Source organism: Chrysemys picta, chromosome 4, assembly GCF_011386835.1.
Source record: "Chrysemys picta bellii isolate R12L10 chromosome 4, ASM1138683v2, whole genome shotgun sequence".
Classification (NCBI taxonomy): Eukaryota; Metazoa; Chordata; order Testudines; family Emydidae; genus Chrysemys; species Chrysemys picta.
Genome location: NC_088794.1, coordinates 42,565,995 through 42,592,170, shown reverse-complemented (window position 1 = coordinate 42,592,170; position 26,176 = coordinate 42,565,995). Strand labels below are relative to the sequence as shown.

Below are 26,176 nucleotides of genomic sequence, written 5' to 3'. Positions count from 1 at the left end.
ACAGAAATCCAGGAGGATAACTGGCTTAACGTGAAAGATATTTCAAGTTCTTTATCCTTGCAATTCTTCCAGAACAAAATACAAAACGGGCATTACTGAACTCCAGAACTTTTGTTTAAGTCTCGATTGGTAACACATGGCAAGTGTTAGAGATGCAAAGAGCCACATGCCAACATTTCACACATCCTCTATACCTGTCAAAAAATGCATGTGTTCTGGATCACCATATTCAGTGTGCTCTCAAACATGAAGTGTCACCATCCTTCTTTGTCCAAGCTTGTGTAGTATAGGGGTGCTGGATGATTTGTTATTACCAGAGGGCATGAAGAAATGGATTGCAATAACTATTGTAGTGGCCGAAAGTTATTTTGAGAAGATGGAAATCTTCAATTCCTCCTTCATACACAGACTGGATTAGTGAGTACTCTACTACTGCATTATTGGAAAAAAATACTTTAATAGAAGCACTTGGGAAAAAATACGAGGATGTCTGGTCACACATGAAAATTATTGCTTGCTTTTGCAGTTTAGCATATATTAGTCCCTGATACTCACAGGTTGTTTGCTCACTTATTTACCTATGTAGTCATTTTAGTAATTGATGCTTTGTATGACCTTTATGGAGTCAAGTTCCCCCCCCCCAAAAAACAGGTTTTACAAATAATAAATGTTGAATTTTGTTATTTATATGCTATTTCCATCTTATGCATTTGTATATGTTTTGTTTCACTGTGTTTATTTTTATTGATTTTATATAAAGGTAAAGTTTAAAAAACTGACCATTTATTTAGTACACAGAAGTCTCACACACATCCAGAAGGTGCTGGTATAATTCTATTTTTTGTTCTACCTAACCCAGAATGTGAACTAAGTAATTTATTTAATATATCACTTACAGCACCTCTGTTAATGGCAACACTAATTGAAAAGGACCCAGATGTGTTTTCACACCCAAAATACACAAAAAATCATTTTTTGTTCATCGACAGTTCTAATGTTGTAAAATGTACAAAAAGGGTAAGCAATAAATGTCACCTGCACAAACTGCGGGAGGAAGTCTGTTAACTCATCATCACTTATTGCTTCAATCCAATTCACAGCTGTGGTTCGCACTTCCTGATCTGCAAACCTGCAAGAGCATCACAAGTCCACACTCACTGTTTGTTTTAACTTCAGCAGAGATAGTTCCCAAGATTTAGTCGTGTAACATTTTTTATTGTTGTAGTGCTTGCACGCCCTCAACAGTATCAGACCCTCCACGTAGAAGGCATGGTATAAACACATAGGCGCAGGGATGCCTACCTCTCTAACAATTTATTGTCTTAGCAGCTTGCTTAGATAACAAACCTATTCTCATAGTAAAAGGACAGATTTTGAGGTGAGTCACTTATGTCTACTCTTGTAATGTCACAGTAGGATGTCGATTTGGCTGAGTTTATCAAAGAAATTAAATCAGCTTTTTAACTTTAGACAAAGTGTTTTTTTGGGTACAAAAATTTAGGCCATATTTTACAAGTGAAGAAAATTCAGATAATCCTCCTATGAAAGGTAGTTAAGAAGTCATCTTTAGTGGGTAATCAAACTTTTTCTGTGCACTTTTTAACTAGAAACCCATTTCAGTAGCTATCTCTAACTATGCAAGCCAAACAGAAACAATTTAAGTTAATGGAGGCTATAACTTGTAAACAAAATTACAGAATGTGCAGTGGACATTAACATGTGTTAATTCAACAGCTGATGACCAATTCTACAGTGAATTACAAATGAGCATGCTAACTATCTGCACAATACAACAACACTGGGGAAAAATTAAACATCCAATATAATTTATGGAGTTCACTTACTTTGAATCCAGTAGTTCCATAGCAGTCAAAGGAGGTAGGGGAGGCCACTGCTGAAGCAGTGAGTATATTTCAGGAAGACTTGCCCAGTCCCAGTGTGGGGCACTAGCTAATATTTTTGGAAGGCTGTGTGTGTGTTCATGGCAATAATGTCGCTTCTCCCACAAAAATTCTTTATCTTCCTTTGATAGCCTGCAGACAGTCCAAACAGCAGTTTAGTTTATAAGAATGACTATCGTTACTCAGAAGAATACCAAAGCACTTGCCAAAGTACATACGTAGATCACTTCATCTACCTCCAAGTTCGAATACAACCTAAAAGTTTAAAGTAGGCAGTGAGGAAGATACCGCTGAAATGGTAGATTGCTTTGAGAAACAATCAGAACTTTATCGTTTTAAGTTTCATTCGAAATTGAGCAGTGCCGAATGCCATACTGCAGTGTTAGTTCAGCACGGATGACACAGGAAGACTGCCACGTACAATATCCTAATTTCTCCTAGTGATCTCTCAAGCATATATAGCAACTTCAAAAAACTTATCAACTGTCCTGTGAAAAGTTAACTTACTACATAGATTCCCCCCCAAAATGGGTTCCTGTGTTTCCAGTTCTACTAAAACTCTTCATAATGAGAGCTGCACACCTAAACCCAGGCACACAAGCCTCATTTATGCGAAAGAAAGGGGGCATATGTGGCTGTAGATTATGTGTCAGCCTTTAGTAAGGACGACAAGTTTTAGGTGATAACAAGCAACACTGTGTCCCATCTTTTTCCCAGCTAGGAAAAAAAAAAAAGTCAGGATATAGTCACATAGCAGGCTCCCCTCACAACAGCATTTCAGTCTTATTAATGGAGAATGTTGTGCTGTTTATGAAGTTAAGACGGTTAAGCGTATTTTAAATACAGAATCCTGGCCAGTAATCCTGCTGTAATAGAGGAACTGATGTTAACAGATATGGCATTTATAAAATTTTGTCAGGTGCCCCCCTTAGTAGAACTCTAGTCTCCCATTTTCTCCTTCCTTCTCCAGTTCTCTTGTAGCACATTTTAAATAACCCCTGCCCTCATCTCCCAAAAGCCAGAAATTCATTCACAGCACCTGCCAGATTATTAATTTGCCACCACTGTCCTACAGTCTGAAGAGCTCCAAGCAAGCACATTTTGCAGAAAGGGGTCAAAAAAGAGAAAAAAGTCTAGTATAACAAGGGAGATGCCATGGTACAAGCTGTGGAAAACACAAGTAGGTGTTGTAATTTCAAGACCACTGTTTTCTGGGGTACATACAGAACACTGAAGCCAGTCACAGGACTTCAAAAACACTAAACTAATATTTCAGACTAGTACAGAGGAAATTTAACTAAAGTTATGTACTTAATTCCCTCTTCACAGAGTTCCTTACATGTAGAAAGATAAAATATTGCTACAATAGATTAACATACCCAAGGGTGCCATCTTTGGCAAGAATAGCAAGAAGACGCTCCTTTACATTTTTTTCCAATGTTTCTATTGAATGATGTACCAAACCGTTTGCAGCTTGAGGAATTTTGTATACAGTATCAAAAGCCAGGGAGGGAAAGTCAACCTGAAAAATTAAAACAGAAGCCAGTCTTTAAAAGCTTTCAGAAAGCTGAAAAGGCTCCCTTAGCGCTGAACTACTGCATCACTGTTTTTACTAGGGCTGTCAAGTGATTAAAAAAAAAATCCACAATTAAATCGCACTATTAAACAATAACAGAATGCCATTTATTTAAATTTTTTTGATGTTTTCTACATTTTCAAATATATTGATTTCAATTACAACACAATACAAAGTATACAGTGCTCACTTTATATTTTTTATTACAAATATTTGTGCTGCAAAAAAGAAATATTTTTCAATTCACCTCACACAAGCACTATAATGCCATCTCTTTATCATGAAAGTTAAACTTACAAATGTAGAATTATGTACAAAAAACCCTGCATTCAAAAATAAAACAATGTAAAACTTTAGCGCCTGGAAATCCACTCAGTCCTACTTCTTGTTCAGCCAATCACTCCAACAAAACAAGTTTGTTTACATATGCAGGAGATTATGCTGCCAGCTTCTTGTTTACAATGTCACCGGAAAGTGAGAGCAGACATTCACATGGCACTGTTGTAGCCGGCGTTGCAAGATATTTACATAGCAGATTCATATGTCCCTTCATCTTCAACCACCATTCCAGAGGACATGCATCCATGCGGATGACGTGTTCTGCTCGATAACGATCCAAAGCAGTTCAGACCGACGAATGTTCATTTTCATCATCTGAGTCAGATGCCACCAGCAGAAGGCGGATTTTTCTTTTTTGATGGTTCGGGTTCTGTAGTTTCCGCATCAGAGCGTTGCTCTTTTAAGACTTCTGAAAGCATGTTCCACACCCCGTCTCTCTCAGATTTTGAAAGGCACTTCAGATTCTTAGGTTGAGTGCTGTAGTTATCTTCAGAAATCTCACATTAGTACCTTCTTCGCATTTTGTCAAATCTGCAGTGAAAGTGTTCTTAAAACGAACAACATGCTGGGTCATCATCCGAGAGTACTATAATGGGAAATATATGGCAGAATGCGGATAAAACAGAGCAGGAGACATACTATTCTCCCCCAAGGAGTTCAGTCAAAATTTAATTAACGCATTATTTTTTTAAACAACGTCATCAGCATGGAAGCACGTCCTCTGGAATGGTAGCCGAAGCACGAAGGGGCACACAAATGTTTAGCATATCTGGCACATAAATACCTTGCAATGCCGGCTACAAGAGTGCCATGTGAATGCCTGTTCTCACTTTCATGTGACACTGTAAATAAGAAGCTGGCAGCATTATCTCCTGTGAATGTAAACAAACTTGTTTCTCTTAGTGATTGGCTGAATAAGAAGTAGGACCAAGTGGACTTGTAGTTTCTAAAGGTTTACACTGTTCTGTTTTGGGTGCAGTTATGTAACAACAAAAACACTACATTTGTAAGTTACTCTTCCACCATAAAGAGATTGCATTATGGTACTTGTATGAGGTGAACTGAAAAATACTATTTCTTTTGTCATTTTTACAGTGCAAATATTTGCAATAAAAATAATATAAAGTGAGCACTGTACACTTTGTATCTGTATTGTAATTTAAATCAATATATTCAAAAATGTAGAACAGGCAAAAATAGTTAATAAATTTCAATTGGTATTCTATCGTTTAACAGTGAGATTCGAACCACGATTAATCGCAATTAATTTTTTTTAATAGTGATTATTTTCGAGTTAATCACATGAGTTAACTACGATTAATCGACAGCCCTAGTTTTTACATTGGTATTTTGGTTTGGTATCACCTACCATAGCCTGCACAATGAAGAGGTTCCCGTGCCCGCCCCCCCCAAAAGTGATAATCTATTTCTGCCGATAGACAAAATTCTTGAATACATACTGTTTGAATGCCATACGTGATCAAGTCAAAACAAAAACACTAAACTAAATCAGAAAGAATACTACCTGCAAAACTATTTTTTCCATGAGATTTCCTCTTTTATGGGCAGTTCCTGATGCTGGAGTCACATGTGATGAAGTCCAAAGGTGTAAGAGCTTAGTCCCACAAGTTAACAAACTAAGAACACAAAGGAAAAAGCACAGTATTTCAGTAACTATACCTTGTGTCTACTCCTCAAGAAGTTCATTAGTTATGAGAAACAGTAAGAAATCTGGGAAGCAGATCAAACATCCATTAGAAGAAGATGGTAACTCACAAATGATAAAAATATTAGTCCATTTTAATTATGAAGATATAGCAGATTATCAGTAGGTTCCCTATGACAAAAATGTGTCACAGAATATAGATGTTCTCAAACTGCGAGCAGGCCAAGTATCAAATGATAACCTTCCTTGAAAGAGGAAACTGTTCTTATTCCAAAGAGGTTCTATATTAAGCCTCTGGATTCAGAGGGAACATTGGAAGCATGCCATTTGTTGGCAATTGTGATTTTGAGCAGCCAAACAAAGAATATGATCGCTACTAAGAAGAATTTCATTCTCCTATATGTTCATCTATCTTCCATATTTATTTTTCAAGTCCTCAAAATGCTTGAGCCTGTGAGCAGCTCTAAGCCGGCAGAGGCAGAAGGATAAAGTTCAATATTGAAATGGTGGACTTGACTAAGGGAAAAAAGTGTAGCCTCTCAAATAAAATGGAACACAGGTTGCCCATGTGGAGCAAATAAAGCTTGCAGACAAAGTAAATATTCTACAGGCAACAATCCTGCACCAACAAGGGCCTTGGGACCTTGTTTCATCTCTAGCTTCTATGATTCAATCAAATCACATATTGGTTTAGCTGCAGGTGCAACATTTTGCAAATAACTTCACATTCCTACTAACCAATTATGCTAATTAGTATGAGTCACTGCAATTATATATTTACAGAGTTCTAACAGTGTGCTGGGCATTGTACAGAACAGATAATTCCTGCCTCAAGTAGTCCAAAAAACAAAAAACAAAACAAAAAAAAACCTTTTAGTCAATACAGTTTAATTTCATGAGAAAAATGTAAAGGGACAATCAAGCCTTCAGTGTGTTGGGGAGAAGCGGCTGGGAAGGAAGAGGGGGAGGAGAGAAGAGGCAGTGATACCTTAGTCTTCATTAATGAGGTTCATAATGGGGAAAAAAAAGAAAAAGAAAGAAAAAACCCTAACCACCAGCTAATTGTGCCACTGAAGAACAAATGAACACAGAGTTACACAGTATTCTTTCAAGCACTTGTTCAATCCCTTATGTGGTAGCAAGAATGGAAGAGCTGTATCCTTTCCAAACCCACACTTCATCACAAGTGCTTCCAATCTGGCTTTAGATTCTCACAGCACAGTAATGACCTTTGAATTTTCAATGTTCTAGTTAGAAGCAATTTTTAGATCCCCTTGTTATTGATGTTATTTGAAAATGCAGCTGGAGTATTTGGCTTGTATCCCTCAACTACCTTGGCCTGCATTCAACTGTAGTAGTCCACTGTCAGTCTCTGCTAGCATTTCCACATCTACTGTATGCACATTATTCATCCAACTTTGGTCCAACATTCTTTTTGATCCTTGTGCTTCAGGGAGTTGAAATAGTTCTCACATGTGGCGTATGATATATCCATCTCTCTGCTCTTCAAACTGTTGATAGGATTCTCTCCAAGTAGCCCAACATTACGATATAATTAGATTGACAACTTGACATTCAGCTGAAGATAAGCACTATCCTATTTGGTAAAAAACTTAGATGCAGGATCATAGGACCAGCTCCTTAGCTGTATAAGGGCAGTTGTGTCCCCCTGACAATAGGGGATCCTCAGGTAACATACAACCGCTGTAATGCATCACTCCTTCATGAACAGTGCAGTGGGTGTGGTCAGAGCACTCCTGTGCTGCAGAAATCCCAGCTGCTGGAATGGTTTCAGAGCAAGTCTACACTGCGAGAAAAAAACCTGTGTCACTAAATGTCACAGCCCAGGGCAGCTGGTTTGGGCTCTGGGGCTGAAAAATATCAATGTAGCCCAAGTCTAAATGTCTAGGCTGCAATTTTATAGGCCAAACCCTGCAAGCCCAAATCAGCTAACCCAGACTAGCCATGGGTGTTTTATTGCAGCGTAGACATACACCAGTCAGCAACTGTAAGGGTAAGTTGCAGAAGCCTTCAAGCTGTGCCTGGGGACTAGCCTGGGGCAGATCAGCTCAAGGTCAGAGGAGCACAAACATGACTTAAGGTTACCTTTGCATCTCCAGCCTGAGCTTTGCTCCTCAGCTTTCTTGAGCAAGGTTTGGATCTGGGCTAGTGGTCTTCAGTGATGCAGAGCTTTCTAACAGTTACCACTTCATCTTTACATTCCTTTAATTGCAAACTTACTACACCTTGTAAAAGTTATTTTAAATCCTATAATCCAGATTTTATAGTCATTAAATCTGGTAAATAATGTCTGATCCATCTTCTGATTCTTCTTCCAGGAGGCCTCTGAATATTCCCACTTGTGGAATCAAAACACCTTATGAGCTTCTGGAATCTCCTAGCCTATATTGGCCACTTACCCCCCCCCCCCTCCAATGGAGGATTCCAAATGGAATGGCTCCAACTGCCTTTTAGTTCCTGCTGAACAGCTGAAGGTTTAAAACTCAGTGTTCAAAATGTTTCCCTTAGTTTTAATTGTCTCCTGCCCCTTTGTACCTACTTTTGTTTATAGTTAAGACTGCTGCTTTTCATTAAAAAAAAAATGAAGGTTTCTTTATGGCAGAGGCACTATCTGGATCAGCAAAGCCCATGAGAGCTGCCTCAAAATCCCTGATGGTGTAGGGTCTTCAGACCTAGTTGACTAAAATTGGTATGCTGAAAGTCCAGCATTGATTTTAAAGAGCCACTCAAAGTTGTTATTCATATTATTGTAGAGAGTAGAGGCCATGACAAAGATCAGGGTCACATTGCACTCGATGTAGCTCTATGTCCATCTTTAACAGTATGCAAGTCCCTGAGCTTATCACTGAGTTCATTGTCAACTATCCAGCACCAATAACTAGGGACTGAAGAGTTTCTTGCTAATGTAGCTGTGTGTCCAGCATTAGTGGTACCAATGTCCCCAGATCTATATTGTCAACTAAGTCCTTTGCAAAAAGAATCCAGCACTATTAAATACGTGTGAACGTACAGGGGGAGAACACTAGTTACTGGTACATAAAAACTATCCTAAAAAGACAGATAAATTAAATACCTTGATCATTTATACTCTCCTTTAAACTGACCTCAGATTATTATACTGTTCAGTGTCTATAAAACTAGAAAGCCTTCAGTTCTAGTTTGTCTAATCACTGGGTGTAAATTTGTGAACCAGTAAACTTTTCCTAAATGTGGATAGGCTGAAAGTGATCTTTGTAAGTAACAAACTATATGTGTTTTGCTCAGAGCTTCCATAATCATTTTAACTACTGCATAAGCAACTTACAGAATTAGTGTACTACATTAGTAACACTAAAGCAGCTTAAATGTATAAATCAATTCTATCCACTTTTTATTTAGTTATTTTTTTTGTAGACCGGATTAGAGGCATTGTATTTGAGTTTTTAGCTCTTTCAAAGTTTGCTATGGTTTATCTTCCAAACAAAACAAAACAAAAAACCACTTACACCAGAGTAATAAGACCAGATGTTGCTATCATGTGAAGACTGGAGATTAGAAGAGACTGACTGCTTTCTAGACCACTGTAAATTGAATTTCACAAAAGTAATGTAAAGGAGAGTCCCAGATGCCATTTTTAAAGAGCCTCTCTTTTCCTCCAATCTCCATTTAAGAGCACTGCAAGAACTGAATTTCTCTCAATGATATACAGTCCCAAAGAGTTGTTCATATATAAGTTCAATGTCCTGGCTGAAAAAGGTTTCAGACAACGCCCTGTTTGTTCAAGGTGATGAGCTGGATGAAAAAGAGCTCTTAACTCCCAAGTCAACTCCTGCTGAGTAAAGCAATGGAATTTAGCTGCACTAAAGCAAGAGTTGTGCTACTGGGAAGAGATTGGAGGCCTTGTGAGAGAATGAATTGAGGTCCCCAGAACTAAAAATGCCTCATTGAGAAAGCTATAGTCAACTTATAGTTTCTCTCTGCACAAAAGTACTGTGCTAGGACAAAACTATTCCATAACAGACATGTTAAGCAAGAAGTGTTTTCTTCAGAGAGCTTGCTGCTCTGTGGTGTCTGCTTTACTTGCTTGGTGTGTCTGCCCTCTATGTGGTGTTGCGCTGTGTAGCTGGTGTCACATGGTTGGACCAGTGCTTGTGAGCGTGCTATGAGCAAGCTGCTCTGACCAAATCTGTTCTACTACCACATTGTTACCAGCTCCTGTCTGCTTAACACTTGCATACATAGTGAACTTGTCTGCCTTTCACACCTTCTAGCCCAGGGGTCGGCAACCTACGGCACGCAAGCCAATTTTGAATGGCACGTGGCTGCCTGCCGCAGTTCCGACCCCCAGCCGCACTCAGCTCCCCCGCCCACTGCTCTCCCCTGCTGGGGCAGGAGGCAGAAGTTTTGTCCTGCAGCAGCCAAGCTCCCCCGCTCCTTCTCCCAGCCGTGGTGCAGCCCGCTTTCCTGCCCCTCCTCCTCTCCTTCCCTGCGCCGGCCCTTGCTGCTCCGCAAAAGCCCGAGCTCCAGCCGGTGCGCAGCAGCCCCGCGGCCCCTTGCTAAAGCTGGCCCTGGGTAAAAGAGGCAGAAAAGAGGTAGGGATGGGGCCTTGGGGAAGGGAGTGGAACAGGACATATCCCTTCCAGGCCCCTGCCATGAGCCGCTCAGGGCAGGGGGCTGGGAGCACCCCCACAAGCTGAGCACCCCAGTCCTCTGCCCTGAACCTTCCCCCACATCCCAGCCCTCTGCCCTCCCAACACCCAGCCTTCTGCCCTGCACCCCCCCACACCCCTCCAGCCCTCTGCCCTAACCTCTGAAGCCCCCCACACCTCCAGCCTTCTGCCCTGCACCTCCACACACACCCAGCCCTCTGCCCTGACCTCTGAAGCCCCCCCACCCTTCTGGGGGTGTGGGGGGCTTCAGAGGTCAGGCCCCACTCAGCCCACTGCCGGCCTAGGTGAACAGAACCCCAGGCTGGCAGCGAGCTGAGTAGGCTGGTGGCGTAAGATCAGCATTTTAATTTAATTTTAAATGAAGCTTCTTAAATATTTTGAAAACCTTGTTTACTTTACATACAACAATAGTTTAGTTATATAATCTATAGACTTATAGAGCGAGACCTTCTAAAAAACGTTAAAATGTATTACCGGCACGCAAAACCTTAAAGTAAATAAATGAAGACTCGGCACACCGCTTCTGAAAGGTTGCCTACCCCTGTTCTAGCCAAATGCCCCGGATGTTGTTCATTAAGTGCTATTCTCTCCCTCCCTATAGAATGTTCTGTCAGTGGAGAAAGGAGTACATTTTTTAATTTTGTAGACAATGTTGGACAACACTACTTGTGGACATATACGTACATGTAATCTACTGTTCACAGATCCTCAGTGGACTGCCTCAAGGATGCTCTCCTATTATGCTACAAATTGCTGCCACTCTGAAGTACTGCTACACACTGTGGTCTCTATTTGGGAAAACTAGCATGTAAACAACAAGAAGTCTGGTGGCACCTTAAAGACTAACTGATTTATTTGGGGATAAGCTTTCGTGGGTAAAAAAAACAACACCACTTCTTCAGATGCTGTGGGTGAAATATGAACAGTCCTTGATTATTAATATCACCCAAACAGCCTATCAACCCAATCCTACTAATCAGTCAGTCTGTTAGGCGAATGCAGAACCATTTGAATAGCAGCATCTTATAAGCAGATTTCTATTTACTGTTGATCCTTCACATCTAATTAAGAGTAACTTCCAACACAGCACTGTCTACAAGTCTTACCTTTGTCATTCTATTAAAAACAATGGCAAAGAAACAGCTTCTGAACTTGTGGCGATCTAAATCCTTTTATACGCCCAAGTCATTAGTTAAAATAAACACACATTTTGGATGCTTACCGTCTAAAGTCAAAAAGAGGTAAAGAAACTTGACCCAACATCTCTGGGCCCTTTCTCTGTTTATTTGAATCAGGTGAACTTCCACTATTTTGATTTAATATTCCAAACAGAGTAAGACACAAGATCGATTCCAATGGCAATTGTGAAATCTGGATGGGGAAAATGATTCTGTAAAATAAAAGTATGTTAAAAAAAGACAACTCAGAAGAAAAGAAAGCATTAGAATCTTTAAAGAAGTTACAATATATGTTAATGCTTTTTGTTCTCAAAAGGAAGTGAATTGGTGTTGAATGTTACTATGCAAATTTCATTTATTCACACGCTGCATCACATCTTTAGTGTCAGTAACAATTTCTGAAGGGTGCAAGGCAACAATCCTGCATCATATTTAAGTTCAAAAGTACCTCTTAATGGACGAGATTTCTTGTGTAAAATTACATGTTTTCCAAGGAGCTGGACTGTCTAGTATAAATTTTTCCACTTTTTTTGCTCACTATCAGGGCCTACAGATTTGGTTTAACACCTCTACTTTTCTAAGTTTAAACTAAAGTCAAGCTTTGAGACAACGGGTTTTCCATCCAAACGAAGTGCTGTTTCATGTAAGCATTTACATGTACTGAAATGGCACACAAAGTAGAACCTTCAAATCTTGCTGAACACTAATAAAATTCAATGGACAGAGTAAAGTTCACACATTTTTCCTGCCTTGAAGTATTCTTTAGTTTTATTGTAAGGTCAGTTTTATATGCCAAAACCCTACACAATTCCTACATTAAATGGCCTGGAATTAGCCTGAGAGACCACCTGTCTCTCAGGGATACACTGCCCAGTTACCATCAGCAGAGACACTCAGGTTAGATCCCTCAGTATAACAGAGGGCAGCTACTTGGTCATTCTATATAGAGAGTCCCAGGGAGTTTGAAATACTGTTCTGCCCTGGTGTAAAATAGCCAGGCTTTTGTTGACCTATTTGTTTAACCTGGCCTTTGAAGAGATAGGGAACTAAGGTATAGGCAGGTGTGTAGGTTTGTAGGCATTTGGATTACAAGATGTTGCCTAGAAGAAGTGGAGAGTTGAACTGTATATTTAAATTTATAATTTTAAACAAAGGGAAAGGTGCTCAAGCCTATGTCTGGGCACTTTTTATTGTTTTAAGTGTGACGGGAGGTGGCGGGGGTGATACTGAAACACGAACAGTGTATGGGTGATGGGAGCCAATTTTTAACCCCCAGGACTAGAACACTATCAATCCAGAGTTTTCCTCTTATTTTCCGCCCCCCACGCTCAAAATCTAAATTAGCTCAACGACAGTTAAACATTCTCCCACACAGAAGAGAAGATTTAATAGCAAAAAAGTCTGATGTTCTTAAGTGAGCATTTAAAGAGTGTCTTCCTGCCAGTGACAGCCCTCCCATCTAAGATTATTTTTAGAATGAGAATATATGCACAACTGTTGTCATACATTGCAAAGAACTGTTAAAGCACACTGCTTGCATTTAAGTGAAGATTAGCTTATCACTGAAAAATGCTTAGAAACTCCAATGAGAAGGCAAGCTTCCAGAGTACTTACAATACCATAACAAGTTTTTCCCTCCCTAGACATTCAGGCCATAATGTCTAGGGAGGGAAGAAGCCTTTTTCCTGTTTTCTTCTTTATAGGTGCAAACTGTGCCCACAAAAAGGGAAGAGTTTTTTAAAATGTAAATTTTCCAACAGTTTATAAATGTGAACAATCAGCATATTAGTAGAGAGCATTTGTTTCTTACCTCTACCCCCACACTTTTTCAAAATTAGCAGGGTAAAGTGCTACTCTAACCCAGACAGTATTAACATGTCAGACATTTGTGATCACAGAAAGTCTAAGTTTACTAAGGAGTTCAACAGAATTAGCATCTTACACATCTCTATTAGCTAAGTATAGTTAGAAAATACTATAATTAAAAGATACAGAAATATTTTAATGAAGGAGCAGAAGTACTAAAATTACTTACAGTTCATCCCATTTAATCAGATAGAAGAAATTCTTGTATGTGCCAACCTTCTTGGACTGAACGGGTTTAAACAAATCTTTTCCATTATGGGTCAGAGAGCAAACCAAATAGTATTTTTCATAACTGGAAAGGAAAAGTCAATATGTTGAAGCAGGAACAACAAGAGATAGATAACTGATTTGTAAAAAGGGACATCAGTTTAATAAATTACTCACTTTGACACCCAACCGGTAAGAATTCCATGAGCAGCAAATATTGTGAATTGCAGGTGCTCTGTGGCAGTCCATGCTTCCTTAGTGCTTCTATTATTTTTTGTTGCAGAATTGCTGCTATTGCAGCCTGAGTTTAAGTGGAGGTGAAGAAGAGCATAGACTGCTGCAGTCAACTGGTCTATGCTCACTCGCACAGGGTTTTCAGGCTGCAATGAACCTAGATTATAATACATCTTTAATGCATATCTTCCTAAAACAACCATCTGAAAACTATTCTGAAATAAGATTAAAAGCTTTACTTACCAACTGAACTGTTGCTAGTGTCATCACTGGGCTTTAAGGACACCTGCACAGTAAATTATGGCAAATTTCAGAAAAACATTGAAGCAGCTTACATCCAAATAATCCCCAGTTGCCATTCTTCTCAATGACAAGCTTTGTAGTTTAAACACATTATGATTACCTGAAACACTGGGCTAGATTTAGGCTCACACTTTGGTCCCTTTGCACTCTTCTAGCACAAAAAGTCCATAAAAGCTACCATATGTGAATATCTGAGGATTCATAGTGAGTGATCAAGACCAGAGCAAACTGCTCTGGCAAGCCACAATCAGTGAAACAGCTGCTAGAGGACCATTAAAAAAAAAAAAATCAGTAGTGCTGAGGATGCTCTAACTTACACCATGGGACTTGGGGAACACAAAGGTGGTACACAGATCAGCTACTCCAAAGGAAAAGGACTGCTATAGTCAATATACCACTGCTAGAAAAAAACTGAAATACAGTAGTCAAGATGTTTCTTTTATTTGATATGAGAACTTATTTCTCAAACTATGCAACAAATTTAGTGTACAGCATGAACTTATACACCTAGGGAGCACCAAACTTTTTCAAAAGTGTATTCTATCAAAAGTATCTTTACCATACAGCTAGCCTCTACATTTTATTTTTTTGTTCGGTGAGTAACTGATGAGACCAACTAGAAGTCAGTGCCTTAATTTTTCCATATCTGTTCCATTATTCCCTTTTAACAATTTCTTGTGTAAAAAGCAACCTGTATAATATGATGCAATAGCTGGATGCTCTATCTTCCATTACACCACTGTCATGTCATGAAGGGGTACTGCTGTCTGGCCTGCTTTCCTCTCTCAGCAGCTCCGAGAAGGATCAGTGTTTTGGTGCTCCACGGTCTGGCCACATTACCTCTGCTCTTGCTTGCTGCCAGATGAGTTACTCCCAAGCTATGAAACTTGCATGACAACAAGTATTCCAGAGACAATGAAATAACTGTACTTTAGACCAAGACAGTCATACGGTAACAATGCCACTTAGTATCTGACCCTGGACTCATGAGCCATCCAGGATGGCTAGGGCTATGGGAGACACTGCTAGCAGAAAGGAAATTAGTGGTAAGAAATTTTCTGTTCTGCAGCTCTCTCTCTCTCCCACAATTCTAGACATCTGCGAAAAAGTGAAACAAGTTTGGTAGGAAAGAAGTACCCTGCCCTTTTTGTGAGCTCGCTCAAGTCTATTATTTCTGGGCTACCGCCTGCAGCACTTTCCTGCTAAAGGAGATCTCTGCAGAAGACAGAAGGGCCACCCTGCAGTACTTTGAAGATGTTAGCTGTAGACCAAGTGGCCCACTTTGCAAATTTCCAAAGTGAACAGATCTGCTTGTTTCACCCATGAGGTTGCTAAGGATCTCATGAAAAGCACCTTGATCCCTTTGGGACAGGAGCCTCTGATGATCTGTAGGTTTCCACAATACACAGTCTAATCTACCTATCAATGGCAGACTTGGGGTATGTCTACACTACGAAATTAGGTCGAATTTATAGAAGTTGATTTTTTACAATCCATTGTGTATGTCCCCACTTAAGACCATTAACTTGGCAGAGTGCGTCCACAGTACTGAGGCTAGCGTCGACTTTCGGAGCGTTGCACTGTGGGTAGCTATCCCATAGTTCCCGCGGTCTCCACCGCCCACTGGAATTCTGGGTTGAGCTCCCAATGCCTGATGGGGCAAAAACTGTGTCGCAAGTAGTTTTGGGTACACGTCGTCAGCCCTCCTCCCCCTTCCGTGAAAGCAATGGCAGACAATCGTTTTGCACCCTTTTTCCGGGGTCCCGTCCACCGGACCCGCTCAGCCCGCTGCCTGCCTGGATGATCGGAACCCAGGCAGGCAGTGGGTTAAGAGGGTCGGCGGACAGAGCCCCAGACCAGCAGTGGGGTGAGCAGCTCAGCCCGCTGCCGGTCTGGGACTCTGTCTGCCGGCTCCTGCCAGCCGGGGTCCCGCTCAGTTGGCAGACCTTGGTGAGGTCGATCAGGGGTGCCTGGACAGACGTGGCTATCCTCCTCTTAGAGCACTGAATGGGAGTGACTCCAGGTCATTCTCTTCTTTAAGTTTAGTCTCATGGAGATTCAGTCCTGCCTGGAATATCATGCGAGCTGGAGGCCTCTGCCTCAGGCTGCTCTCCCAGCCTGAATTACGGCATGGTCGCACCTACTCCAGCCTGCTCCTTGCTCCCATGGCTCATGAAGCCTGGACAGTAGTAAGGAGTAGTTCAACTTGTGGAATGACAAATTCAGAACGAAGGATTGCACTCTATGGGCCACGTTAAGATTACTTCAGAGTCCTAGATAGCATTAGTCCCTACAAAAGGCTTCATGAAAATTTTCCCCCGCCCCTAACAAAAAATGTTAATTTATCAGAGCAGCTGAAAGGGTAAGGGACCCAAGACTGTAACTTAGAGAGAGCTTCCATATTATTTAACTCAATATAATTCAAAGTAAAATTTCACAGTGTGGTCTGTTCCAAGACTAAAAATGCAGGAGGGGAGTCAGAAAAGGAACAGTGGCCTGTTTCTGCCCGGGGACATTCTGTGTGTTAGGTGAACGTGACCACCACTACACTATGGGGCTTCTTTTTGCCACAGACTTTGCCGAATGCACAGGAATGTTTTCTCTAGCTACAGAAGCTACCTAATGCAATGTCTATATCTATGGCTTTCCTGCTCACAAAGTGGTCATGGTAAGCCTCCTGAAGCTCTTCCTGGATGGAACCAGAGAATCTTTCTTGGCACTGATTATGAAGCCATGTGCCTTGAGGAGAGTCAATGTCTGAGACATGCGCCCCTGTGCGATGCAGATTGTGATGGAGTTCTGATCAGGATGTCATCCAGGAAGGGGGTGAGTTCCCTGTGACCTGATTCTGGCTACTGTCCCCAACATCCTTGTAAAAATCCTGAGAATCCAGGACAGGCTGAATAGGAGTGTTCAGTACTGAAGTTTCCTGCCATAGGCAAACCCCAGAAGTCTGTGATGGCATGGCATGATGGGGATATGGAGATAAGCTTCTGCTAGATCTACTGAAGTCAAGAATTCCCCTCCCCATCCTCCAGGCCAGGGATGACATTGTAGAGGCCAGGGTCTCTATCTGAAACTTCATTTCCTTCATCTACTCTGCCTTTTGAGGCAGAGAATGGCTCTGATAGCTCCCTCCCTGTCCCCCAATGGGATTCTGTACAATGAAGATGATGAAGTAGAACCCAGAGAACCTTTTTTCTGAGGAAACACACTATCACTCACATATCCAGAATATGAGATATTTTGTTCTGGATCAGACTGTTTTACAGGGTCAGTGGAGCTGGATGACTGGATGAAGAACGTATGAATGAGGTGAGCATCCCTGGCTTGCTACTTCCCTGACCCACTTGTTGAGGAAAGCCATTCCTTTAAGAAATGGGAAATCCTGCCTCCTAGTTTCAGCTCTGGGCACAGGTCTGTGCGATCCTTGTCATAAAGTGGATTTTGGCAGGGCTGAGGTGATCTCCATCATTGGAGATTTTTAAGAGCAGGTTAGACAAACACTTGTCTGGAATGCTCTAGATAATACTTAGTCCTGCCACGAGTGCAGGGGACTGGACTAGAGAGGACCTCTCGAGGTCCCTTCCAGTCCTATGATACTCAGACTGAGGCTCGCAAGAGGCTCACTAATGTGCCTCATGAGGCTCTTTGCAGCACATATTAAAACACTGAATTAGTTAGTAAAAGCATCCTGATTGGTTATGTTATTAACCAACTGTAGTTGATAAAATAATAATGCCTGGTCAGTCACTTCGCTGAAAATGAAATAATGAATTCATACTACTGTGGCACTTCTGGGTAATGCAGATGGCTAATTTGGCTCCTGACTACTGAGGTCTGAGTATCGATGCTCTGGACTTTTCCCCAGACCTCGATTCCACTGTTCTCCCCTGGGGAATTTGATGTCTGTTTGCTGGCACCTCTGTGAGGATAAGGAATGAAAGGAGTGCCTCTGACAGCCGAACTATGTTGCATTTTGTCGCATTGTCAGCCATCACCTTATGCACCTTCTCTCCAAAAAAGGATGGAGCCAGACCTGCTTAGTGAGTATCCACCTTTCAGGGCCAGAGCCATGGCTCAAGCTGTGAACCTCACTGCATCTATTGAGGCATCGGCTACAAATGCTATTGCTAGGGCAACTTTCTTTAAAAGTGGAGCCAAAGCCAGGGTGATCTCTGTTCAAGAGCTTTGAGATCTTCCAGGCAGGAAAGAAATGCTCTTCCAAAGCAGATTGTCACCAGGATGGTGGCACAGGCGCCTTCAAAGCCCTTTTTAAGAGAGTGACCTCCATCTTTCGATCCAGAACTCTACTTCTCAGGGAAGAATCCTATCCCGCTACAGCAGTGTCACCCATTGGTATCTCATCGATAGACCCGGTCGATTCTGGAATGTTATAGAGCCTGACATCGCACTAGCCCTTATCAGGCTTGTTCCTTTTATCCCTAATCACCCCCTGGAAGGTTTCAGAGCCAGACAGCTCACCTTCATCAGTAAAGGAGTGGAAGGAGGACGATAACTTGGATCTCCTGGATTTTTGTGCTTCTTTCCTTTTTAGGTTTTTCCCCCCCCCACCCCTTTACCTTTTTAGAGCACTTTGGAACCGTAGCTCTGCTGCAACTTTGGTAAGGCCTTTTGCAGCTTGTCTTCCTTTGGCCCTGGAGCCCTCTTGAGAGGTTTGACTCAGAATTCTGTCCTGCTGGGGCCCATTCCCCCTCAGATCTCCTGGTCAGCTTAGGAATGAGGGGGACTGACTAGAAGCTTTGATTTTTCCCCAAGGTGCTGAGGACCCACTTTAAGGCTGGGACTTCTGGCCCCGCAAGCCTCCATTCTTTGTTCAGCAGGGGTCCACTGGGACCTACCTGAGTGGAGTGATCAGGGTCCTTCTTGCTTTCAGAGCCTCTCTCTGCTCTGCACTGGGGTTCCTGGTCCTTTCCTTCCCCCATTAGAGTTGCAGCTGCCTCAGTGGGTAGGGGACCCCACCTGCCTATCTGACTCCTAGCCCCAGAGTTAGGGATGGAAGGCTGGGCACAACTTGGCATCTGCCGAGCCTGGAGAAGGTTGCCTCACCTATAAAGCACTGTTTGGATTTAACCTGGTGCTTTATCAGCTGCTCTGCCATGCCTGGAAGGGGCAGAGGAGACAGCACAGAAATGCTGCAGCAGAGGCTCAGGGAAGGCTAAACCAAGCCAGGGAGAAGAAGAAATGCTGCAGGAGAACATTGCTCCCACTGTGCAAAAAACTAGGCAGAAAAAGTTAAAATATGAGAAAGGGTGGGAGCAAAAAATAAATAAAACAAAACCCACCAAACCCTGCCACTGCCTGTTATGGAGGCAGAGAACATCAGAAGAGCAGAAGGGGCATATCCAGACCACGTGGCACAAAACCACAGATTGGCCTCTGTGAGTTGCCTGCAAGAGACAGGAGAGCAGCCCAAGCATCCTCCAGAATGGTGGAAGATACTGGGCTGCAGAAATTGGGAATAAAATGCACAGGAATGTTACATGCCTAGACAAAATGAATAAGGGCTTGCTGGTCAAATTCCAATTCTAATAAACGCACTCCATGCAAGTTCTCCCTTAGTTTTAGTTTAGTATAGGCGCTCTTAACTTCTTATCCTAAATCATCAGGTAAAGAGACTATAAATGATTAAGTAACTGACAATCGATCCCAGAGACCGCTAAATTTAAGACCTGGATGAAGTGAATCTTATACACCTCATGCCTACCTCATAGGAGTGTTAAGAAGTTTTGTTATTACTTATTTGTTGCTGATATGCTCAGTCAGATAAGACAGTTAAGACTATAAATATAGATAAAACCTAAGAACCTTGTAGTTATCAAAGATCTTAAAGCTTGGAAAATCAGTTTCCACAAAAGAGCTAACTACATTTTCACTTACAGAGTGAGTGTCTCCACACTATTTATAAAAGACTCAGAGATCCTGGGATGACAAGTGCTATATACACACCAAGCATTACTAAAACATGATTGTACGTATATTTTTATCCAAAGATCTATTGTTTATTGTTACCCCTTGACTCGTCGTAACTGCTAAACATTGTATGTAGAGTTTTGATGGAGACTATTAGAGAATTCCAATTAAATGCAATTTTTTCCTTCTCCAGAAGTGAATTTCACTTACCTTTAACAAGGGTAATCTAAGTAAATATTTATTGCAACAAACAAATAGAAGATTTTTTTACATTAAAACAGATTACAGAAGTACACTAAGTTTTTATTATGAAATCATGACTCCACCCTCTATATGTGAGGATTTTTACATTCTAAGGACCACATTCATTTTCAAAGTTTTCTTTTAAGCTTTGGATCAAAAATTTTGGAAATTAATCCAGTAAGGTTTGGAGCAACACTGAGTTTTTTTCTGTGACATTCCGTGGAGCACAGACTTTTTTATGCAGATTTTCTACATTTCCATGCCAAATTTTACTTTTCAGAAGCAGTCTGAAGGGGACTGTCTGTGACTCCCTGTTTAGGCTGTTATAGTGCCTGAGAAGTTTACATTTGGTAACTGGTTGGTGAAATCTAAGTATACATCTCACAACCAATTTACAAATACTACCGCCATCACAATGGTGAACCCAGGAAGGTTGGTGCCAGTATGATATTAGTGTGGTGGAACAGCAAAAGGCACAGCTCTGCAAAACTCTGGATTTTACGTTTTTGGCAGAGTTTTATTCCTTTCTGACAAAAAACATTTTCCTTCTAATGAAGATCCCCTTTTGGTATAGCTAAGTCAGATCTTGTCAAAAAGTAAGCCAACTTCAATGAAACAAACTGCTCAATTAAGGCGGCTTTTGGATGAGAATTTGCATCATTTGGGATCATCTTTGGTCCCGGACTCAATATTCAGAGAAGATGGAGTTTTGAAGTGCAATTGGTAGTTTACACACTACAGACAAGAACACTGATCATTGCTCATAAGAAAGGAACAGAAGTTCTTATCACTGCAGCAGGGCATGAACTAATTATTAAAGCTTCATTCGAATTTAGTGCACCCACTGCCATGCACAAGTCCACACAGCACATAGTCTCAGGTTCTTGTATTGTACCCACATAATGTGAAAATATCAACGCTCACAGTAATTTCAAAAACATTTATTTAAATAGGAGAGGATGCCAAGAGTTCACCATCAAATATTCTTTTGAACAGACTGAAAAGGGAATTTTTTAATCAAGCCTTCCACATTTGGTAGAAGTGTCCCTTTAAACTTTTTATTTTTAAAAATCAACCCTACTTAGAAATATTGCAGGAGGTTTCAGTTATCACTGCTTCTGAAATAACTTTTTAATAAAAACGAGGAGTCCCTGTGGCACCTCAGAGACCAACCAATTTGGGCATAAGCTTTCGTGGGCTAGAACCCACTTCATCAGATGCATGGGTTCTTGCCCACGAAAGCTTATGCCCAAATAAATGTGTTAGTCTCTAAGGTGCCACAAGGACTCCTCGTTGTTTTTGCTGATACAGACTAACACTGCTACCACTCTGAAACTTTTAAATAAATACTGATAAAATACTTCTATCAGAATGCCATTGATACAATGTGTTCAAGTTCACATGATAAACATGCTTACCTCAGGACTTTTACTCCTTGGAAGATTAACAGCCCTCCTCAGCTTCTTTACAGAGTCTGTTATTGCTTGAGTTTCTACGCCATCCAGTGCATAACAGATTTTTCTTACAGCCTTGATTACATGATCTACTGCTTTCTGTTGGTTCTAGTGAGAAAAGTACACAGACAAAGAAAGAATTTTGATTGTTTGCAGAAATTGAGATTGTTGCAGTCAAAAAAAAAACTCAAGATAAAATTTTAGAGGGGAAGTCAGAAAAAACAACAACACGGTTTTGGACATTATCTATGGATATAGCTGCTCAGTTCCACTGAAAAGTTAAGTTTTTAAACTAAAAATCAGTTTTGAAATCACATACGAGTTATGACATCAACTTATAAAGTACAAGTCAAGAATTCTTCCTTGAACTAAACTGCTTATGGCTCATTTATCAAGGTATGAATCACAGGCCTGGTATGGATCCTAGTATATATCCTCCCAGAAAGAGCTTGCAAGATTTCTCGCCATATCTTCCTTTTACATCTATATTTCATGGTACAGAGGCAATTAAGACCAAATCTTCTGCTCATGTAAATCCATCAGCTCCAATGGAGTGAGATTCAATGTGATGGAGGAATAGTATGAGTAAACAATGATTCTGTTCAAACGCAGACTTAATCATCATTGTTTAATGTGTGGCCCCATGCTTCAGACTTTATACTATCTAACCTCTCTTCTTATTGAGGTAATGGAATGCAGAAACCTTACCTCAGTCATTACACACCAAAATTTCTGCAACGAGGCAGAAGTGCTCCAGACTAGCTTCTTACAGCCTTGCCTCATCCACTATCAAAATTGGGCAGTGATTGAGACAGGAGTCCTTTGGGACATAAGGAGGTGAGAATAGGGACTATATAACCGAAGATCAAGTAGACACACATGTGCACGCTGGAGAACTTTGCTTAATAGTAACCGTCATGGAAGCACACATGCCTTTTTGAACCCTCATAGCCCCTCCCCGGGGTACTTATGGGCAGTAAGTACCCCCCTCAATTCTTTCACATTGAAAGCCAAAACTGGCGACTGATGCAGAAGGGATGGAGAGTCGGTTATGGAATACACATCTGCACCCACTTCTCGAAGAACAAATTACAGCACAAGTAGATCATTTTTCTTTTTTGAGTAATTACAGACATGTATTTCACTCAAGTGAGTCAAGCAGTAATGGAAGCGGTGGGGCTCAGTGTCTACTTAAAACAACTGAAGAACTGCCTGTCCAAAGTTTGCATCTGATCTAGAGATAGTTGTAATAGCATAGTGCTTGGTAAAAGTATGCACGGAAGACCGGGTAGTGGCCCTGCACGTGTCCAATATAGACACATCACTGAGAAACGCGACTGAAGCCGTCTGGGTTCTCATCAAATGAATCAGTCTATTGTGGAGGTGTAGCCTGAGCTAGCCCACATGCTGTCATAATAAAGGACGGAATCAACATGGAAATCATCTGTGTGCCTGACACCCCCTCTTCTGATCCACTCAGACACAAAGTTGAAGTGATGCACAAAAGTTTAGTGCTTTTCAGATAGAATACCAAGGATCATCATACAACCAACAAATCAATGTGCTGCTCATCTGCATTCAAATGAGGCTTAGGAAAAAGATGCAGTAAATTTACTGATTTGTCTAAAGTGGTTTCACAGTTTCACCATAACCAATTTTAGGTGTGGTCTGAAGGACACCCTGTCTTTGAAAAAACAGTGTATAGAGGCCTGGCCATTAGGGCCTGCAGTTCACTTAGTCTCTTATTGTTATCATATTCACAAGGAGAGTGTCTTTTGGCAAAAGGAAGGACAGGGAACAAGTTAAGTGCTCAAATGGAGGTCCCATGAGGGAAGCTAGCACAGTGTTACGATCCCACAAGGGAACAGCTTCTTTTACAGGTGGAAAAAAGGCAGACAACCCCTTTTAGAAATCTTCCATAGAGTGAGAGAAAAATATGGAATCCACTCACCTTGCTATTAATGGTTAACATAAGCTATTTGAACACAAAAATATTTACATTGTTTACAGAATTAGTTATCTGGCAAGGCCTAAGCAACTTGTTCACCAAACTCAGGAAGACAAGAAGAACCATTTCAAAGATAAAGAAAATACAATATCTTCTTTGATGGTCTTTAAACTTATCAATAAATGGTTAAGAATCATTTAAATTTAAGAAATACTTTTAAACATAGAAAAAACAGCTGTAATCTGGATTAATTTAAAATGGAATTTTGACTCCTATTAAATTCTGATAGAACCATAAAGTTGAATTACAACCCTGTTGCTTACATATTCCCAGAATGCACATGCATGAGCTGAAGATGCTAGCAAAGTCCTCACATATAATTTAGACAATGAAGCGGTCAACGGATAATATTTGGATCCAGTCATGCCTCTGAAAGAGGTGCCTCTTCGATCCTTAGTAAGGCTATGAAAGCCAAGAATTTGGATACTAGCTCTTGGCATTCTTAGCTTCATCTCATCCACCTCATCTCATTCAAGCCAGCAAACAGAAGCAGCAAAAAGACAGCTAAGACACCAAAGAGCAAAGAAACCACCACACTGCATCAAGAAGAAATAATCTTCCAGTTCAGCATTGCAACATGACATCACCGAGAATTCAACGTTAGTGGGTGAGCCCGAGTGTGTAAAAGCACTATCAGTGGATTAGATTTGAGTTATAACCTTAAATTTATTTTAAGGTGATATGTAAATACTATTGTTGTTTAAGATACTGTTTCTCCTGTTAAGCAAAAGATTGTTTAGACTATGTATTCCTGGAGAGATATAAGCTAATCTTAGTAAACAAAAAGAAACAGTAGGATTTAATTTGAGTACAAGACTCTCAATTTTAATTAAGTTGCCTGTTCCAAGACTGTTCCCTACCGTGAGTTGCTGAGTTTAAGAAAGAAACATTGCTCTTATAAATGAGTAATTCTTTAACTACCATCTAAATAAACCAAGTTAAATACTTTCTTCAGTTTCATATGATTTTCAGTTTTTCATAGTTAACAAGCAGGAGTATTTTGCTTTTCTTTAGTCGTGCTGTCCTCTAAGGAATGGTAAGAGCCATAAAGGACTAAAATAACGGGAGATGTCACATCTCTGAACTGGCAGTGAGATACAATCATTAAGATTTGGTCTATTGCCCTTATTTCTCTAGGCTATACATTTTTAGCACTTTGGGGGATAAAATTACTTGGAACGCAACGCTTGGAAAACCACTCCATTTACCCTTATGGGTAGATGACCAATTATTTTAGGTGTGTGATGAGGAAAAGAGACAGGAAAGGAGATCTGAAAGCCTAGAACTTGGGATCAGATTTTAACAGGGAGAACTGAAAGACCTTGTTAGTTCTTAGTTTTTTAAATGCCATTAGTATTTTTGTAACTCACCTTCTTGTATTGAGAGAGTTAAGATGCATATAAACTGTACAAGATCATTCTTATGCAAGCTTTAGTATAGCACTAATTTGAAGGAGAATTTGTACTAGAAAAAAAAGGTATCTTACCTCGTTTTTAAGAACCATGTCAGTTTGAATATGGTAAGCCTCTAGGAGCTCTTCAACAGAATGCCTGGAATACATGATTAATTACTGTACAAGTGGAAGTTCATACTATATACCAACTTCTCACTAAAGGCAAATATAGTAAATTGTTCGAAAATTTAGCAGAAGAGGACTTGATCATGAAGGCTGTAAATTACATATGTTACCTTGAAATATTTTCTCTGAAAGGCTTTTCTGTTTTGTAGAGGTGTTCTGTTAAATTTGTAGGTGTCCTATCATCTTCTTCCTAGTAATGAGAAAATATTGGTAATTCAGTCAGTATTTGACATAAAAAAAACAATTCCCTTAATTCAAGTTATAAAATGTAAACAAATATTTTAGATACAATATTTTTAGATGCAAAGACTGTAAAAAGCAACTGGGCCAAGATGTTTAAAAATGGATGCCTCAAGTTATGCTGCTAAATCCATATTTAAAGCACCTAAATAAGTGACCCAATTCTCAGAGACACCGAGCACCCAACGATTCCCACTGATTGCATCCAGCAGCTCCCACTGCAAAAAATATTTTCCATCTGAGGGTCTCAAAGCACTTTGAAAACATAAATGACACCTCAACATCCCTTTAAGGTAGGGAAAGTACAGATTGACCCCTCTGTGCCTCCATTTCCTAGAGTCACATAGAAGTCCAGATCTCTCTTCTGGTGTGTGCTTTAGGCAGAAGACCATTCTTTTCTTCTATAAATATAAGCCAAAAATTGCAAGACATTTTGGAATAGATGGGGGGGGGAGGGATAGCTCAGTGGTTTGAGCATTGGCCTGCTAAACCCAGGGTTGAGAGTTCAATCCTTGAGGGGGCCATTTAGGAATCTGGAGCAAAAATCTGGTCAGGGATGGTACTTCGTCCTGCTGTGAAGGCAGGGGACTGGACTCTATGACCTTTCAAGGTCCCTTCCAGTTCTATGAGATAGGTATATCTCCATATAATAATTGGACTTGAGGGATTCTTAGAGTCTACTTTTCATGAGAGCCAGTTTAGTATTCATTTTGTTCATGACCTGCCCTCAGTGGAATCCTGCAAGTGGAAGTGGCTGCTGTTTGTGTAATTGGCTTAA

The 26,176-nt window shown here is 40.6% G+C and overlaps 1 protein-coding gene across 2 annotated transcripts in view; it reads right to left on the bottom strand.

Annotated features, from left to right (window-relative positions):
- PIK3C2A (phosphatidylinositol-4-phosphate 3-kinase catalytic subunit type 2 alpha) overlaps nt 1-26,176 on the bottom strand; it is a 90,774-nt gene that overhangs the window by 26,147 nt on the left and 38,451 nt on the right. For both annotated transcript variants that reach the window (XR_010600498.1, XM_005308697.5), the window contains exons 7-17: nt 25,269-25,348; nt 25,066-25,129; nt 21,536-21,679; nt 13,881-13,923; nt 13,581-13,794; nt 13,366-13,488; nt 11,375-11,542; nt 5,342-5,453; nt 3,281-3,423; nt 1,845-2,033; nt 1,036-1,129 (exon numbers count right to left, since the gene is read on the bottom strand). Coding sequence is in view for 1 of the 2 variants with exons in the window: in XM_005308697.5 (XP_005308754.2) it covers nt 1,036-1,129; nt 1,845-2,033; nt 3,281-3,423; nt 5,342-5,453; nt 11,375-11,542; nt 13,366-13,488; nt 13,581-13,794; nt 13,881-13,923; nt 21,536-21,679; nt 25,066-25,129; nt 25,269-25,348 (1,374 nt within the window). In the remaining variant the exon portion in view is untranslated. The remainder of the gene's footprint in view (nt 1-1,035; nt 1,130-1,844; nt 2,034-3,280; nt 3,424-5,341; nt 5,454-11,374; nt 11,543-13,365; nt 13,489-13,580; nt 13,795-13,880; nt 13,924-21,535; nt 21,680-25,065; nt 25,130-25,268; nt 25,349-26,176) is intronic.